Below are 20,425 nucleotides of genomic sequence, written 5' to 3' on the forward strand. Positions count from 1 at the left end.
ATAAATCAATTAACATATGTATTAGTGAACATGTATGGACATTTGGATAACGTAAAAGACTTAAGCAAATGTCTTTCTAGAATAATATACTGCCAAGCACACATTACTGAGAAACGATTTTATAATTCTTTTGTAATCATCCTGTGTACTGTAGAATAGTCTTTCGAGGTGCCCGCGTTTCGAATATATCGATCAAATTCGAATCACACCTATTTATCTCAAGGATAACAGAGAGAAATTGTTAAAAACTCTCAGGTGAATTGTGGTCATGGATACGATAATTTAGCAGCGCTTGTCTGTTTCTTTGTGTTACAATGCACGATGAATGTTTGAGTGCTTCTGTAAACGTAGTTATGACTTGTGGAGAGGTATGCATAGGTAAAAGCGGATTGAATCTCTTGTCTTACAAGCAACCGTTGTGAATATAGGAAGTGTAATCTTCCCCTCTCCTATATTTTTTTAAAATTTCAATCAAATTTACTGCGCAAAGTTGTTATGCACTCTAGGAAACCGAGCTAATTCCAATTCGTTTGATAAATATGACCTGTACCAATTTATTTCATATACACAGTGACGGCCTTCTGGTACCTCACCCACAAAGTGTCACAATTTGCAATACTTTTGTCTGCCAAAGAAGTCAGCGATTCTTTACAACTTGCTTTATCTAAATATTTATGTTAACCAGAAACATACGATGATAATGGAATTTATGATCTCGCTCAAAATTTGATTTAAATGTTCGATTCGAGTATCGGGAGGTACCGCCATAATGGGGCTATACGAAGACGCGGACCTGCATTCAAAAATTTTTGTCATAGGCTGTAGAACCCATTACGAACTTTACATATTTAATTTTAAATAATTTCGGAAAATACTGTTGCTAAAATCATGAAAATACAGAATATCGGGATGTACCGTTATATGGGGGATATACGAAGACGTAGACGTACATTCAAAAAATTTTGTCATAAATAATGTCGCTGTAATCATGAAAATATCGAATATCTGGAGATACCATTATATGGGGGCTATACAAAAACGTGGTCCGACATGGCCCATTTGCCCGAACTGCCTACTGGTCAACTATGCATGTTTCCAAAATGTTTGCCTTCTATCTAAATTTATTCGAAATATAGGGTGATACCAACAAACAGACGGACATTGCTGGATCGTATTATAATTTTACGTAGATCCAGAATATATATAATTTGTAGGGTATATTATAAATATTTCGAGGAGTTACAGACAGAGCTACTGACAAAGCTAATATACCCTCCATAGAATAGTGGAGGGTATAAAAACTAAAAGAGCGAATAAAAATAATCCACAAGAAGAATCAACGATTTTAATTTATTTTTTTAATTACAGCCAAAAAACATCGGAAGTTTACTTTTGCCCCACCCTGCACATAGGAGCTATATCAAAATCTCCAAGTCTCCGATAGCTGATGAACAATATATATGGGAGCTATAACTATATCTGAACCGATCTTCACCAAATTTGGCATACTACCTTCTAGACTAAAGTCGTATGTGCCAAATTCCATCCCATTTGGACAAATATTAGACGTTTGGTGCACAATAAATGGTAAATCGGACGAAGCTATATATGGGCGCTATATCCAAATCTGAACCGATCTCGATAAAATTTAGCAAAGGTATTTCTGAGCTGCATTTGATATATTTCCCCAAATATTGTTGTTACAGAGTGCATATTACGGCTGCGGAGGACAAAAATAACAAATCGGATGAACAATATATACGGGAGCTATAGCTATATCTGAACCGATTTCGATAAAAATTTGGCATACTTATTTTCAGGCCTAATTTGGTTGTATGTGCAAAATTCCATACTATTCGGGCTGATATTACACGTTTGGTGCACAATAAAAGGCAAATCGGACGAAGATATATATGGGAGCTATATCTAAATTTTTACCGATTATCTCCAATTTCAATAGGGTTCGTCCTTGGGCCAAACAAATGTTGTTTGCAAAATTTCATCTCAATCGGATAAAAAATGCGACCTGCATTTTGTTCACAAGAATACATGGACAGACGGACGGACGGACAGACGGACTGACATGCATAAATCAACTCAGAAAGTGATTCTATGCAGATCATCAAAAGGAACTATGGGTCTATCTCGTTTCCTTTTGCCTGTTAGAAACATATTCACAAAGACATAATACCCTGACCACCTTGTGGTGTAGGGTATAAAAATCATTGGTGCCAAAATCCACTCAATTCAAGCTTATATTAAGCATTTTGCATACGATTAGCTTGAAATCGGCTAGAACATTTGGTTTCAGGATAGTCCCACGGCTATTGTATTGAGAGAAAAATATCCTAAGTTCGCCAATGTTCAAAAGCATTTTATTTACTATGCACACATATATTTAATTTTTTTTAAAACATATATTTTGTTAAATTTGCTGCTGCATTTGTTTCGGTTTGTCTTCTATGGTAGTGGTGCAGAATCATGCGGGGTAGATGGTGTACGTGGAATGGTACTGGTCTTCGACAGTTGGCTTTGTATGGTCAGAACCATTTCGTTACTTTTATTCACAGTAGTTTTTTTACGAGTTCCGAATCTAGAAAATTAAAAAAAGACACGTGTTTATTTTAATGACATTTAAATACAGCAAAAAACTACTTACTGTTGTTTAATCGCCTTCAAGACATCGCGACGAAATATGAATAGAAAAAATATTAAAACACCCTGCGAGGCATTACAAAAATCGGTTACATTAAAGAGAAAGTCCAACGACTTATAATTGCGGAAGCAATACGATATGATATCCATTATCCAGGATATGCCCATGATAAGAAAAAGACGTAGAATGATAATTACTCTGTAAGAGGCAAAAAAAAAAAAAAAAACAAAGTAATAAAACGAAAAAGTTACGAAAAGTTCTAAAATGGTACTAAACTTCTGAAAATAATGGTACCATATGGTTCTATGTGAATGGATAGAGCTATAAACATGAAATTTGTTATGAGAATTAAGGTTGGAAAGTAAGTTTGACATATGTAGATGTTTATACCCTACACCACAAGGTGGTCAGGGTATTATGTCTTTGTGCATTTGTTTGTAACAGGCAAAAGGAAACGAGATAGACCCATAGTCCCTTTTGATGATCTGCATAGAATCACTTTCTGAGTTGATTTATGCATGTCAGTCCGTCTGTCCATGTATTCTTGTGAACAAAATACAGGTCGCATTTATTATCCGATTGAGATGAAACTTTGCAAACAACATTTGTTTGGCCCAAGGACGAACCCTATTGAAATTGGAGATAATCGGTAAAAAATTAGATATAGCTCCCATATATATCTTCGTCCGATTTGCCTTTTATTGTGCACCAAACGTGTAATATCAGCCCGAATAGTATGAAATTTTGCACATACAACCAAATTAGGCCTGAAAATAAGTATGCCAAATTTGATATAGCTATAGCTCCCATATATATTGTTCATCCGATTTTTTATTTTTGTCCTCCGCAGCCGTAATATGCACTCTGTAACAGCAATATTTGGGGAAATATATCAAATGCAGCTCAGAAATACCTTTGCTAAATTTTATCGAGATCGGTTCAGATTTGGATATAGCTCCCATATATAACTTAGTCCGATTTACCTTTTATTGTGCACCAAACGTCTAATATTTGCCCAAATCGGATGGAATTTGGCACATACGACCGAATTTAGTCTAGAAGCTAGTATGCCAATTTGGTAAAGATCGGTTCAGATATAGCTATAGCTCCCATATATATTGTTCATCCGATTTGTTGTATTTGTTACCTATAGCCGTAATATGCACTCCGTAAGAACAAATATTCAGGGAAATATATCAAATACAGCTCAGAAATACCTTTGCTAAATTTTATCGAGATCGGTTCAGATTTGGATATAGCTCCCATATATAACTTCGTCCGATTTACCTTTTATTGTGCACCAAACATCTAATATTTTCCCAAATGGGATGGAATTTGGCACATACGACCAAATTGAGTCTAGAAGATAGTATGCCAAATTTGTTCGTTGTTACGGAGTGCATATTACCCACAGCCGTAATATGCACTCCGTAACAACGATATTCAGGGAAATATATCAAATACAGCTCAGAAATATCTTTGCCAAATTTTATCGAGATCGGTTCAGATTTGGATATAGTTCACATATATATTTTTATCCGATTTCAAATTAATTTCGCACCAAATGGGCAATACAAGTCCGAATTTAAAAGATACAAATGCTTCGGCATATTTAGTCCTTTGAATTTTAAATTATAATTATAATCATAGCGTGTATGATTGAATTCTCCCATAAAAACTTTTAATTATTAAGTGGAGCTTAACTAAATTAGCAAAGTGGTGTAGGGTATCAAAAATCGGCCCCGCCCGACCTTAGGACTTTCTTTACTGTTTTTTTTTGTGTACTAGGTGTGCGAACTGCTCCAGATTGTGCTAAATTTGGAACAGTTTGGTTTAGGGTGAACGGATGAAGCAGGAATTTTGAAATGTTGTATTGGGATCCTGATCGGTAGTAGGTTTGAGTTAAAATGTGATTTTGGTAATGTGTACAACAAGTGACCGAAAAGTACAGTAAATAGAACTATTTTTGGTACATTTCGGTATTGGGTGCACACATAGTGCATGAAATATGAAATTAAGTAACAGCGACCCTGTTCATATGTAGCCTGGACATATGAAGGTAGTTTCGGAAATCTCTACGATAATTGTACGAAAAGTTTCGGAAATGTCTGCTATAATTGTACAAAAAGTACTAAGTGGTATTATATCTTAGGTGAATGAATATAGGTGAAATTCTGAAATTTGATATTTAGATTTCTGATGGTATCTGTGTTTGAGATTTGATGGTGGTTTGGAAGTGCGTCATAGATTTGTACGAAACCTACTTAAGGTATTGGGTCAAGAGATAGGGCTGTAATCCTCAAATATGTTAGTGAGGTCTCACTTGGTATCTTTAATTTAGATATGGATAGTTTTCGAAATGTGTACTATAATTTTACGAATAGTACTAAATTTGGTATTGGGTGAAGGGATAGAACTGGAATCCCAAAATTTGGTACCCCAACAGTGTGGGTTTCTAGGGTTTGGATATGGGGCGTTTTGGACAGAAAAAAGAGAGATTTTGAAGATCTTTGTTGCGAAAAAGAAAAAAAGTTCGATAATATAAGGAGGAGTAAAAGTAATCCTTCTACAAGAAAATTCTATAAATTTTACGATCGGCCCCTAATGTCAGTTCTGTTTTGTAATTTTTGTAGTAAACACATGCGAAATACTCGTTAATAAACAATGCTCAGATCGCGGATTAATGGTGACTATTAATTTGACCAATAATCGGTGGGTGACTTTGGCTCAACGTGAATTTCGTTGCAGAATTCCTGGCCGTCCAACGCCTACTGGTGAAACCCTGCGACGTTAAGCCGCTAGCCTCGAAGAGACAGGCATAGCAAAAGATTCCCCGGAGATAAGATAAGACCCCGGAGTATCCGTTATGCAGAGAATATTGCTGCTGTAGCCGAGGATGTCACGGAAGCGCAGTCGATGGTATTTACAGCGAATTTTGTTACAAGATTAGAAGATATTTCCGTACAAAGTCCGGATGGGGCATCAGCTGTTAGCTGCTGCCCGCCAATCGCGTCTAATATACGCTCAAGTCATCCTTAAGTAGACCATTTTTCATGAAAAATAATCATGAGCCAAGAAGTAGATCATTTTTCATGAAAAACCTGTATAAGAAAGTCTTAAAGTCGGGCGGTGCCGACTTTATGATACCCTACACCATTTTGCTAATTAAGTAGAGCTCCACATAACAATTAAAAGTTTTTATGGGAGAATTCAATCATACACGCTATGATTATATATAATTTAAAGTTCAAAGGACTAAATATGCCGAAGCATTTGTATCTTTTAAATTCGGAATTGTATTGCCCATTTAGTGCACAATTAATTTGAAATCGGATAAAGATATATATGGGAGCTTTATCCAAACCTCAACCGATCTCGATAAAATTTGGCAAAGATATTTCTGAGCTGTATTTGATATATTTTCCTGAATATCGTTGTTACGGAGTGCATATTACGGCTGTGGGTAACAAATATAACAAATCGGATGAATAGTATATATGGAAGCTATAGCTATATCTGAACCGATCTTCACCAAATTTGACATACTAGCTTCTAGACTCAATTCGGTCGTAAGTGCCAAATTCCATCTCATTTGGACAAATATTAGACGTTTGGTGCACAATAAAAAGTAAATCGGACGAAGTTATATATGGGAGCTATATCCAAATCTGAACCGATCTCGATAAAATTTAGCAAATGTATTTCTGAGCTGTATTTGATATGTTTCCCCAAATATTGTTGTTGCATAGTGCATATTACGGCGGCGGTGGACAAAAATAACAAATCGGATGAACAATATATATGGGAGCTATAGCTATATCTGAACCGATTTCGATAAAATTTGGCATACATATTTTCAGGCCTAATTTGGGTGTATATGCAAAATTCCATACAATTCGGGCTGATATTACACCTTTGGTGCACAATAAAAGGCAAATCAGACGAAGATATATATGGGAGCTATATCTAAATTTTGACCGATTATCTCCGATTTCAATAGGGTTCGTCCTTGGGCCAAACAAAAGATCTTTGCAAAATTTCATCTGGATTGGGCAATAAATGCGACCTGTACTGACGGACCATGGACAGACGGACGGACGGAAGGAGGGACGGACGGAAGGAGGGACGGACGGACATGCATAAATCGACTCAGAATGTGATTCTATGCAGATCATCGAAAGGAACTATGGGTCTATCTCATTTCCTTCTGCCTGTTACAAACAAATGCACAAAGACATAATACCCTGACCACCTTGTGGTGTAGGGTATAATAATCATGAGTGATGAGGCCCATTTCCATCTTAGCCGGTACGTAAATAAGCAAAATTTACGTTACTGAGGCACTGAAAATCCGCGTGTAACCCACGAAGGGCCCTTACACCCGCTCAAAGTCATTGTATCGTAGGTCTTTTTTTCTTTGAAGACGTCGCGCGCCAAACTGTTACTGCGAATGGTGAGTGCTACAAAGCAATGATCAACGACGATGCAACGGCACACAACGAAGAGCCATCACACCCGCTCAAAGTCCCTGTATGGTGTCCGGTTTTGCTGGAGGAGAAATAATGTTGCTGAAATCCTCAAAATACCGAATATCGGAATGTATCGTTACAGGGGGCTATACGAAGCCGTGGATCTGCATACAAAAGTTTTTGTCATGGGCCGATAAATAATGCCGCTAAAATCATGAAAATACCGAACATCGGGAGGGGGCTATACGAAAACGTGGACCGTCATGGCTCATTTACGAACATAACCTGCCTACTGGTCAACTATGCATGTATGCAAAAGTTTAGCCTTCTATCTCAATTCTTTCGAAAGATAGCGTGATTACAACAGACATAGGAACAGACAGACGGACATCGTTAGATCGTCTTAGAATTTTACCCTCCAAAGAATGGCCGAGGGTATAAAAATAATCCATCATTTTTTTTTTAAACAACAGCCAACAAAAAACGTCGATAGTCTTCTATTGCGCCCCTTATATATAAAACCTTGAGAGTCGGAAAATTTAGAACGATTTATGAAGTTTTGCTAGTATATAATCGTTGATGTTTAAACTTTTGTCAACTTACTGCCTTTTTGCAGCTTTATCTTGGTTTGTTTTATATTTTAAAGCATTTCGCTTAACTGTATAGATCACCGTTGACACCTGAACGAAAGCCGCAATATTAAACAGCATAATGATACAGTTGGGTAAATAAAAATATAAAGCTGCAGACCATTTACGAGCTAAATGATGGGAGAAAACAAGATATTTATTAATAATGGTGTTTGAGGCAGGGAATTAAATCTTTATTCACTCACTATCCAACCAACACATTTCCAAACCAATGCCGGGCTTATAGATTTTCGGCACAACTTTGTTTAACTGGGCCCAGATGACAATCAGCGTCAATACACCAGCAGTGCCCCAGACAAAAGCAGAATAAATAATGAAACGATTCATAATTTCACGACTACTATCCACAGGTTTTCTATACTCCCCAAAGGTTTTCCACATGTCATAGCAAAGGACGCCCAACCAAAAGTAGGCTGACATGAAGAAGTAATATCCCGAGAATCCTAAAAATAATCAATTTTTATAAAGTTGAGAGATATGTTGTTGAGGAGGGGTGTATTTTTGGTATGTGCAGAACCTACCTATTGCTTGACATGTTGGTTCCGGCCATCGCTCCGGCAAGATGTTTATAAAGACAATAATTGAGTATCCTGCCACCAATGCAATCAGATAGCATGTCTGTAGTTTGCCTGTCAAACTGTCGCGCAATTCCTTAACAGCTAAATGAATTAGGATGGTAGGTATGAAAAATACCACAGATATCAGCATGCCTGGAAAGAAAATACAATTTGTGGGACTCAATTAATTTTTTTTCCAATTATTACGGAATATTGAAAATACAGCAGATTATGAAAGTTGAGTTAAAAACTAGTTTAAAAGTATCAGTCGGTTTTGCGATCATATGTAATATTCGATTATTTAAATATACTTTGACTTGGTTCCGAAGGAATGGACCAATATTGTCCATTTCGTATCGGCTCTAAATAAATATGATATAAATTTTGCTACGTGCCAGGTATATGCGAACCCCTTTCCTTTACATTATGTTAATTTTTAGAAAATGTAGCCCACGGAAGTATTCAAATTTCATAATCATCTAAGACAGATAAAAATATTGAAATGGGCAAAATTACAAGAAAATCTAACATTTATATCCAATTTTATGTGAAATCATAAGTTATATATACATCTCTAATTTCTGGTTGGGAGAAATATTTAGATATAGAAAGTTGTAAAGAATCGCTGACTTTTTTCGCATGTTTTGGCAAATAAAGGTATTGAAAATTGTGACCCTTTGTGGATGAGGTATCGGAAGGGTTTCGCTGATATATCATCTTCACAACAGATCTTGGGTTATCAAAAATGTTTGTATATGCAAAATTTAAAGGGAGTTGTTTTTCAAAATCTTGAACCCTATATGGGAGATGTAGCAGAAGAAATAGTTCGATCTCTACCATCCTTATAACAGATCTTGTATTGATAGAAATATTAAGATGTACCAAATCTTAATATTTATATCAATACAAGATCTGTTATATATTATATATATATATATATATATATATATATATATATATATATATATATATATATATATATATATATATATATATATATATATGTATATATATATATATATATATATATTTTTTTTTTTTTTTTTTTTTTTTTTTTTTTTTGGTGGAAGTAGCAGAATGAGTGGGCCGATAATCCCCATCTCCCAACTCGATCTAAGTTTGATAAAACAAGTAAAATAGTATCAGTCAGTTGTGCCGATAGATGTATAGCCTCACCCTTGAGATATGAACGTGACAGATTTTTGCGAATTCGTACATTCCGACAAATTACATATTCATATCGGAATACTGGTTAAGAGAAATATTTAGATATATCAAGTTGTAAAGAATCGCCGACTTGTTTCGCAAGTTATGAGAGTTATAAGTTAGAAATAATGTCTGTATGTGGGAAATTTGGGGAGAGGGATGGATGCATTTGGATGCTTTTTTCGAATTCCTTGAGCGTTTTGTTTTTAAAAATCTTGAACCCTATGTGGGGAGGTACCAGAAAAAATGGTCCGATCTCTACCATCTTTATAACATATCTTGTGTTGATGAAAATATTGAGAAGCTCCAAGTCTGAATATAATCGGATGTTAATTTTGCGTTTTACGAGCTTCATGGATGCTTAAAATTTTGACCCTTTGTGGGGAAGGTACCAGAAGGAGTGGACCGATGTATTCCATCTTGGCACCAGATCTTGAGTTAGTAGAAATAATGGGACGTGTGTAATATGAAGAGAATCGGATGTTTATTTCGGATTCTTTGCTCGTTTTGATTATTCAAAACTTAGGTCCTTTGTGTGGGAGGTACCAGAACGAATGGTCCGATCTCTACGATATTTATAAAAGATCTTGCGATTATGAAAATATTGAAATGTGCCAAGTCTGAATGGAATCGGATGTTAACTTAGTGTTTTAAGAGCTTGATGGATATTCAAAATTTCGACCTTTGTGGGGGAGGTACTTGATGGAGTGGACCGATATTATCCATTTTTGCACCTGACCTAGAACTGACGTAAATATCAGGATTTGTACAGTTGGAACAAAGTCGGATTATCGATTCTCTTTCTGTGCAGAAAATATATATATATATATATATTTTTGAAAATCTCGATAATTTGTGTGGGAGGTACCAGAAGGAGTGGACCGATATATTCCATCTTAACATCAGTCCTTGGGTTAACATAAATATTGGCATGTATGAAATTTGAAGACAATCGGACTCTTATATCACATTTTATGAGAGTTGTAATTATTCAAAATTTTGACCATTTGTGAGGGAGGTACCAGATGGAGTGGACCGATATTGTCAATTTTCACACATGACCTAGCACTGACGCAAATATTAAGATTTGCAAAGTTTTAGCAAAATCGGATTATCGTTTCTCTTTCTGTGCAAAAAATACATTTTTTGAAAATTTCGACCTTTTGTGGGGGAGGTACCAAAAGAAGTGGACCGATATTGCCCATCTCCGAACTCGATCTAAGTTTGACAAAAATATTACGTTGTACCAAGTTTGAACCAAATCGGATTCTCCCTTCGAGAGTTATCGTGCGCACCAGCCAGCCAGACAGACAGACGGACGGACGGACATCGCTAGATCAACTCCAAATGTTCTGAAACGGATTTGGTCCAAAGAAACCTAGGGTCTAAAACCGTTATTTCGACTAGGCACGTTTTGACCGTATCAAATGATATATACCCTCTGTAGCTATATGGCTGAGGGTATAATTACGTAATATCGAGTTTGGGCCAAATCATATACTGCATTTGAGAATTATCGTGCGCACCAGTCAGCAGACAGACGGACGGACATCTCTAGATCGACTCCAAATGTCCTGATGAGGCACGTTTTGGTCGTATCAAATGATATATACCCTCTCTAGCCATATGTCTGAATTTCACACAACCCAATGTTTTTGCGAACTCAAGATCTGGTGTGAAGATAAGATATATCGGTAGACCTCCCACAACGGTTCAAAATGTTTAATAACCATGAAGCTTGTAGAACGTGAAATGAGCATCCGATTCTTTTCAAATTTCCACATCCCAATACTTCTACTTAAGCAAGATGTGGGGTGTAGATTTTAGATATGTGACCATTCGTTCGGGTATCTCCTCCACAAAGCTTCAAAATTTTTAATTATTATAATTTTTATAAGAATAGAACGATTTTCTTCAAATTTCGCACATTTCAATATTTTCACAAGGTCTGGTATGAAGAGCGGACTGAACGGACCACTCCATATAGTTCCTCCCCCACAACTGGTTAAAATGTGGAATAACCATTAACCTCATAAATACGTGAAATGAGCTTTCAAACTGTTGTGAAGATAGACAGTATCGGACTACTCCTTCTGGTACCCCACCCCCCCACTACGGGTCAACATTTTAAATAATTATAACTCTCATAAAACACGAGCTTTTCGAAAACTATCAAATATCTCGTATAAAGTGAAGGAAGTAGTCGCTATAAAATGCAAATCAGATACGAAATGAAAAATATTTACCCACTCCTTCGGAACCTCCGGAACCGGAAGGATCAACAGTTTAAATAATCGTTACGCAAGTTAAAATATATTTAAATAACCGAAAATCGGATGAGGGTATGCAGCTGTCGGTAATACTGACTGATTCCATTGAACTTGCTTTTTTATCCCTTTTGCATAACATTTCGCTTAATTTGAAAGGTGTCAAAAGAAGAAATATTTACTTTTTTCTACATCAAATTTCGTTGTGAGCCTCTGAACAAAAGAATTTGCTCTACTTAATATATGAGGGTTAACATTTTCAACAAAAATATACCTTGTATTTTTATCTGCAATATTGTCGAAGAGACTATGTACCTAAAATGTACTGATTCCGAGGAGTCTTAATCCGAAGTGTCAATTTAGATTATTTGATGCAAACTTTCAAAACGTGTAATTTTTTATTCATCTACTTTCATAATCGGCTGGATTTTCCCCTTTTCTTTTTTCCATCGAGAGGGGATTCTAACGGACACTTTATGTTTATACTTATGTTTATACTTACTGTAAGTGTTAAATACCATTGAAGAGTCTGGATCATTTTTCATCGGACAACTCATGGCCATTAGTTCTAGTTTTTTGCTCGTTCCATTGTACTGTGGTGAGATGCAATAGTGTACCGTATCCAATTTGGTGTAATCGGTTTCAACCCACAGTTCGCCATTCTATAAAGGATGTTAAAAACAACAAAAATAACTTTTTTTGCCCATCTTTAAATCAGCCCGACTAGAGACTGAGACAAAAATGTTAACTCTATGTTAGGAAATTCCGAGAAGAAATCAGTGTGATAAATATATTACGTTGATTAAATTCCGGCTCGAATGGGGAGCCCTCTTCGAGAGAGGGTGTCCAATCTAGAATGCCATTTTAAAAATTTGAACAATTGTTATTGTTTGCAAAAAAGTAAACTGCGAAAAGATTAATCGATAAATTTGCCAATACTGGGTCTGCTAGTGATGTAAAGACAACAACGCGCCTTCGATCAACTCGATAGACCGAAAATATCACAGCCGTACGTGATGATGTCGATCAAACTCCATCCACCTCAATTCGACACCGAGGTCAGCAAATTGGTGTCTCCGAATCCACTATGCAGCGAATTTTGACGAATGACGAAATACAAAATTCAACTGACTCAGGAACATCGATATGATAAAATCATCTTCAGTGACGAGGCCCATTTCCGTCTTGATGACTTCGTCAGTAGGCAAAATTGTCGCATTGAGGGTGAGGAAATTCTTTGAATGATGAGTGAAAAGGAAGAGTATCCTGTGGTTTTTGAGCTGGAGGAATGATTGGACCTCTTTATGACAATTAGGCAGGTCAAGCGCAAATAGTAAATTGTGTTCTGTGCCATGAAATGATAACCATTTTTTATTTATTTTTTATTTATTTATTAATTTTTTTGAATAGAATTGAGAAATGAAAGTGCAGGGCATGGGGTTTCAACAAGACGGCGCCACATGTCATACAACCAGAGAAATAATTCAATTGCTGCATCACTCATTTGTCGTGTCGTGTTACTTCGAGTTTTGGAGACCAGAATTGGCTATTTAATACCATTAGATTTTTGACATTGGCGTTTTTTGGGTCGATGTTTTAAGTGAATAACCTGATGACGACTCAAACCTTTAAAGAGGAATTTGGACGCACATTAATGAAATATCTCCACATTTATGCCAAACGACCATTGAAAACTTTATGAAATTTTCTGCTCGATATCTTGTTCCATATATGCCTTGACCTCATTTTGTCTTCTTTACGATACAATAACGTTTCAAGATTTTCTATACCCTCCACCATACATAGTATGGATTCTGTTTGTAACTCATCGAAATTATAATTTTATGTCTAACGTATCAGCGTAAACTTTTTTGACGATTTGCCACTGTCCGTCCATCCGTATGTTGTAATCACGCTAGAGTCAAAAAGAATAAAGATAGGAAGCTAAAATATTGCACAGATCAGTCTTTTGTCTGCAGACAGGTCAAGTCCGAAGATGGGCAATATCGGTCTACGATAACGTATAGCCCCCATATAACGGTACCTCCCGATATTCGGTATTTTGAAGATTGTACCGAAATTTGTCAATGAAATTGTCTGAAAATCCACAAAAGGAGTTCCTTATGAGTATTGTCTATATAAGTCCAAGATATTGCATATCCCCCATACAATGGTACCTCCCTATATTCAACGGAATTGTCTAAAAATCCATACTAGAAGTTGTTTCTAAGTACTTTTCCCCCAGGGAGAGAAATGTATATATAGGTCTACAACGGTATTCGATATTTTGACGATAGCGACATTATTCACCGGAATTGTTTCAATTTTCATATTTAGAGTTCGTAATGGGAACTACAATCTGTAACAGAAAATTCTCTATGCAGATCCAGGTCTTCGTATATGCCCCGATGTAACGGCACCTCCCTATATTCGGTATTATGACGATTTTAGGTACAATATTCTCCGAAATTGTTAGAAATTTCGTATTTGAAGTTCCTAATAGGTACTACAGCCTGTGACAGAAAATTGTCTATGCAGGTCCAGGTCTTCGTATAGCGTAACGTACCTCCGATATTTATTCGGTACCTCCCTATATTCCATATTTTGATAATTGTAGCTATATTATTCACCGGAAGTTTCGTATTTGAATATTGGCCTGCCTATGCAGATCCACGTCTTCGTATACACCTCAATATAACGGTTATATTTTTCAGATTTTAAAATAATTTTTAACGGATTTATTTTTTGAAAATTTCTAAATTCGTTGCACATGGTGGAGGATATTCAGAGTTCAACACGCCAGAACTAACTGCATCTTCGTATAGCGTAACGTACCTCCGATATTTATTCGGTACCTCCCTATATTCGATATTTTGATAATTGTAGCTATATTATTCATCGGAAGTTTCGTATTTGAATATTGACCTGTCTATGCAGATCCACGTCTTCGTATAGACCCCAAAATAACGGTTATATTCGGTATTTTTAAGATTTTAAAAGAATTTTCTACGGATTTATTTTTGGAAATTTTCCAAATTCGTTGCACATGGTGGAGGATATTATTGTTGTTTTTTTAATATCGGTATTTCATAGAAATTTTACAAATTGCATTCTAGTTGGGGCACCCTTTTTATAACGAATGGATTTCTTAGTTTTGGATATAATAAAAAACAAGTTTTAAACATATTCTCAATCGTAGATTTTTTCAAAATTATTTTCCAGCAACAATCTGTGATCGCGGATTTTAAAAATGATCATTTTCAGGACTATTTTTCAAGGACTATATATACAAAAAATTAAAAAAAATTTGTACAGGGTGAGAAAAAAACTGCAACAAAGTCATTTTTATATATGTTTTTTAAATTTTATTGAATGAAAGCAAAAATGTCGGAAATAACATCAAATTTTAGAATAAGTTTAGATTTGTTCAAATTGGTCACCTTTGGCCTTCAACAGTCACACGCTGCTTGAATGTCGCTCTGCGGTATTTTAGCCCATTCCCGGCGAAGCGCTTGCTTGAGCTGATCGACACTTTGGTATTTTTTAGTGCCAACTCCAGACACAATAGTCCAACGGATTGGTATCCGCAGATTTTGGTGGCCATTGTGCGCTGGAAATGAAGCGAGGATCCTCATTTTGTAGCCATGGGTAGCGCGTGCTGTGTTCGATATGCTGAGTCCTGTTGGAATGTCCAAAGTCTGCGGCCAGGATGTTTGCGTGCCCCAGACTTTAATACACCCTCCGCGACCATCGGCTGTTATGGTGGCCCACACCATCACCATGGTGTTTGTTTACAAACTGATGTACAACAAATTCGGCAGTTCACCACTTTCGGCCAAGCGAAGCAACTCTTTAGCTCTTTTGTGTCTATTTTCTTTCTGTGGCGGTGTAAGTTCTGGCACTTTCATTAAAATGGCTTTACCCTGAGCACATTTTTCAATATTTGCCGAATGGAATTTTGCGATATGTTCAGCTCACGAGTAATTTTTTGCCCACTGCGACACGGTTTTCTATCAAGTCGCTTCTTAATTTTTCGAACCATTTCTGCTGGTGTTGCTGTTTTCTTCCGTCCACTTCCTTGACGACGGGCTACGCTACCAGTATCACGGTAACGAGCGATGGTACGAGACACAAACGATTTATTCACATTCAAATGCTTTAAATGCTCTAACGATAGCCACTTGTGGTTTTCCAGCCGAATATAAAGAAATCACACTATCACGCTTGAATTCCATCACGAATAACATTTTTTTTCTGAAAAATTCTCACCAAAATGCTTTTGTGCGATTGTAAACAATATAATGAGCTGTCACTGGAATATTTTTTTACCAGCTGTCGGACGAGTAGCTTGGAAATGACAGCAGTCCGAATTTGGTTTTTTGCAGTTTTTTCGTCTCACCCTGTATGTTCCTTTTTTAATTTCAGTTCTAATTTCTACCAATAGACAACCATATATGATCGGGGATTTTAAAAATTTTACATTGCCATCTCTTTTGTTTATTTTTATACCCTACAACACTATGTGTTGGGGGTATTATAAGTTTGATTGGGCCAAAAATTATGTAACACCTCGAAATATTGGTTTCCCCCATAGGAAAGTATATATGGATCTTCCTATCTCGCCGAGCTGAGTCGATCTAGCTATGTATGTCCGTCCGTCCGTCTGTCCATGTTAATTTGTAATCACTCTACAGGTCGCAATTATGGCCCGATCTTCACGAAATTTAGAATGGAGGTCGGGCTAGAGCCAGAATAGAACCCTATTTCTTTATATTTAGGGGTTGAAATGGACCAACAACTGAAAAATTTCCTGATTTTGCAGTAGCTCTACAGGACGCACTTTTGGACCAATCGAAGCGGAAACTATCATGCGGCTAGAGCTTCAGGCTGGGCAGAAGCAGAAGCAATTTTGGTGGTCATCAGGTAATATTGAGTGGGTGAAATAGACCATAACATTTATGTTAAATAAACTTCAAATTTTCCATTAAACAGCGAATATTTTTAATCCCGGCGAAATCACAAATAGACGAACAGGTCAATCCTGACCGTTACGTAGATGCCGATGGTAAATATATCAGATATATATAGCGATATATATAAAATACATATATACAAAGGAAGGGGATGTTAGCTAGAACGCTTATATCTCAAGAATGGCTGGACCGATTTTGACAAATTTTGTCAATACAGAATTCCCTATTGGCATAAGAGAATAAAATCTAAAAAAAAAAAATTGCATAAAAAGATGCCAGTAATGGTGTTTTTGTAGATTTTGTAGTGAATTATGTGAATTATTTTGTAGTGAATTATGTGCAATTTTTTTAATTTTTTCATAAATTTTATCGCATGCGATTTTTTCATTTTGACTTAATATTGAAGTGTATATTTTGTAATATTTTTTCACCTTACAACACAGGTTTTGGTTATTATATACAGTCCGCAATTATCATCTGATCCTCACGAATATTTTCACAAGGGTAGGGTTAGGCTCAGAAGGGCTAAGCCTATTATTTCCAAAGATGTCCGCAATATGTTTAGGGGTTAAAATGGACCAAAAATAGAAAAAAAAAATCCTGATCACACAATTGAAGCCAATCGACACGCCTGAGAAGAGAGTTATGGACAGGGAATAATTCTAGCATTTTGGTTGACCATTGGATTACATTTAGCTTTAAAATGAACCACAACAAATAAGAGCACGACGGAGTCTCTGTTCAAAATGCTGAGGGTAATATCTGGGCAGTGCTCCGTGACACAATTTCAAAAGCGAAATATTCCAAAAGAGATTTGGATATAAGGGGGCTTCTAACATTGTAGTAGGGCTTCTACATTGTAGGGTATCACATGGTCGGCCCCGCACGACTATAGCCTTTGCTTACTTGTTTTAAAATACATTTTAAAGGACTATTTCTATTTGAGGTGGTTTGAAAAACTATCTCCGAAAAAACTATCTAAAATCGTGAAATTTTCAAAAGTTTTTTTTTTTTTTTTTTGAATGACTATCTAATGTTGTTTGTGAATAAACATTTTGTTAAAAATTAACCAGTAAAGAAAGGTCAGAAGTTGGGCGGGGTCGGGGTCAACTCGTAACTAATAAACATTTACATTGGGAATTTATATGAATTAGATGATCTTTTTTTTGAACGCTTATTATGATCTTACTCGTAGATCAGTTATAATTTGAAACCGGAAATAGCTAATATATGTGCGGTATATCCAAGTCAGAGTCGATTTTCAATAAGTTTGACGGAGGCAGGTGTATCTCTCGACTTTGAGCATGTTAAATTTAAAACGTATATTTCAGATCTATAATTCAGAAAGCCTATCATATTTGAACTGATATTATACTTCTGGTGAATGATAAACGTGAAATAGAATGAAGAAATATGTATCCAAACTTTATCCAAATCTGAACCGATCTCTATAAAATTTTGCAGACATATTGCTATGCTGTAGCTGATAGCTGGCCGAACTGAACTGAAACGATTTTCGATCCGACATACATGTTTCCAAGCTGAAATCGGTCATATGTGCCAAAATTTATTAAATTTGGACTTATATTAATAAATTTGGATCTATATCCAAATCTGATCTATATGAAATCTGGGACTATCTCGCTTCCTCCCCCATGTTACAAACAAATGCTATTATATGCTGACCACATTGTGGTATAGAGTATAAATACATACTTCGAACAAACTTCATTGACATCGTAAAGATGAAGAATTTCAGTGGGACAAGAGAAAAGGTATATTATAGATATAAGAAAAATCAGACATATCCGAAACTCGATCCTCAGATCAACCATTAAGTTATTTCGTGTAATTATTTTTTCTGTTTCAGTGTGTAATTTGTAAAAACAACAAAAGCAAAATCCCCCTGTGTAATCAAACCGCGGCTCTTTATCTCCGTATACAAACTGAACAGAACAAAAATACAAATACTAATAATAATAACAAATACTAAAGCTCTGAATCAGTGTCAACAAACGATCAATTATTTTCCTTACACCCATGCATACATCTCTTCTTACCTCAAACAATATCCAAGGATCATCTGTCATTGAGAGAACCTGAGGTTTCTCGCATGGCGCACCGATTTGTATGACAAAATGTTTAAAAATATTCCAAGTTTTGTGTGACTTATTTTTCAGCAAAATTTCCATTTCCTCTGGCACGCCGCTGGTATTCGCCAACGTTTCGCAACGACGCGACGTCTGATTGAAAAACTTACCCCGTTCACAGCACAATTTCGTACAGAATCTATTCTTAGAATTGTCGCAAATACACCCTCTCAGATGCAGCTCAGCTGGCTGGGTGGTGTTAAGGAACTGCAATCGATATTTGTAATAGGACAATTGATCTGCCGCTATCAAAATGCCATCGTAAAGATATGAACCGTTTTGAAGACGCGTGTGATTCGTAAGATCGACGGTATCACGGAAAGGGCACTTTTCGCTGTGTTCAATTTCCGGCGCGCCAAGTATTGGCACCAAAAACAGACCTATACCAAATATGATGACCATAATGGAAATGAAAACTACTACCAACACCGTATGATCACTGGCCATTGCATTTCACTGCACTGCAAAACAACACGTCCGCTGGCAAATGGTCCAAACTGAAGACTGCAATTGCAAACGAAAAGTGTCAAGACATCGCATGCATGCCCATCATGTCGAGGAAGAGCACATAAAAAAGCTTAGAACAGCAAATGAACTCTCTTAAGACCAATAAAACCGCAAAGCAGTTTCTTATAAATACATATGTAAATACATATAAGTAAAAAAAAGGTAAAAGATAATCGAAAGATCAGCAAACCAATTGACATGCAGTTATTAAAAGAGAGAAAAAACCAAAAGGATAAAAATAGCAAATAAATGAACGAACATAAAATACCATCCACCATAACACCCTCTCTCCCTACTTCTGCCTTCTTTATATATACAGGGTGAGATGGAAAAACTGACTGATGACAGACTGATGTCATTTCTAAGCCACTCGTCTGACAGCTGTTAAAATTATTCCAGTGTCAGCTCATTATATTGTTTACAAGGGTACAGAAGCAATTTGGTGAAAATTCTCCAGCAAAAAATTATTCGTGATAGTGTGATTTCTTTATATTAGGCTGGAAAACTACAAGTGGCTATCGTATGAGCACTCCAGCATTTAAATGTGAATAAATCTTTTGTGTCTCGAACCATCGCTCGTTACCGTGATACTGGTAGCGTAGCCCGACGTCGAGGAAGTGGACGGAAGAAAACAGCAACATCAGCAGAAATGGTGCGAAAAGTAAAGAGGCGACTTGATCGAAACCCACGTTGCAGTGACCCAAAAATGGTTCGTGACCTGAACATATCGCAATATTCCATTCTGTAAATATGGAAAAATGAGCTCGGGGTAAAGCCATTGCAATACTAACAAGTAAAAAAACATTAAGTTCGGCCGGGCCAAACTTTTAATACCCCCCTCCTTAGGATAAAGGAAACATTAGAGCCCATTTGACCCACATTTACCAATTTTTAGACAAATTCATGAAAAAGTGCCAAATTCATCAAAATACCGAATATCGGGAAATACGGCTATATGGGGCTATACAAAAACGTGGACCTATACATGCA

General features: G+C 36.3%; 2 protein-coding genes across 3 annotated transcripts in view; one reads left to right on the forward strand and one right to left on the reverse strand.

Moving 5' to 3' along the window:
• The window catches only part of LOC101889113 (G-protein coupled receptor Mth2), a 361,585-nt gene that overhangs the window by 169,963 nt on the left and 171,197 nt on the right, over positions 1 to 20,425 (forward strand). The window lies entirely within an intron of this gene.
• On the reverse strand, positions 2,350 to 19,462 carry LOC101899552 (G-protein coupled receptor Mth2). The gene is made up of 7 exons (XM_005189558.4): positions 18,839 to 19,462; positions 12,308 to 12,467; positions 8,297 to 8,485; positions 7,961 to 8,218; positions 7,729 to 7,885; positions 2,660 to 2,854; positions 2,350 to 2,593 (listed from the first exon to the last, which is right to left on the reverse strand). The coding sequence occupies exons 1-7, from the start codon at positions 19,373 to 19,375 to the stop codon at positions 2,461 to 2,463; spliced, it is 1,629 nt and encodes a 542-aa protein (XP_005189615.2). The 5' UTR covers positions 19,376 to 19,462; the 3' UTR covers positions 2,350 to 2,460.

The sequence above is a fragment of the Musca domestica genome, unplaced genomic scaffold, assembly GCF_030504385.1.
Source record: "Musca domestica strain aabys unplaced genomic scaffold, Musca_domestica.polishedcontigs.V.1.1 38, whole genome shotgun sequence".
NCBI classification, from domain to species: Eukaryota; Metazoa; Arthropoda; class Insecta; order Diptera; family Muscidae; genus Musca; species Musca domestica.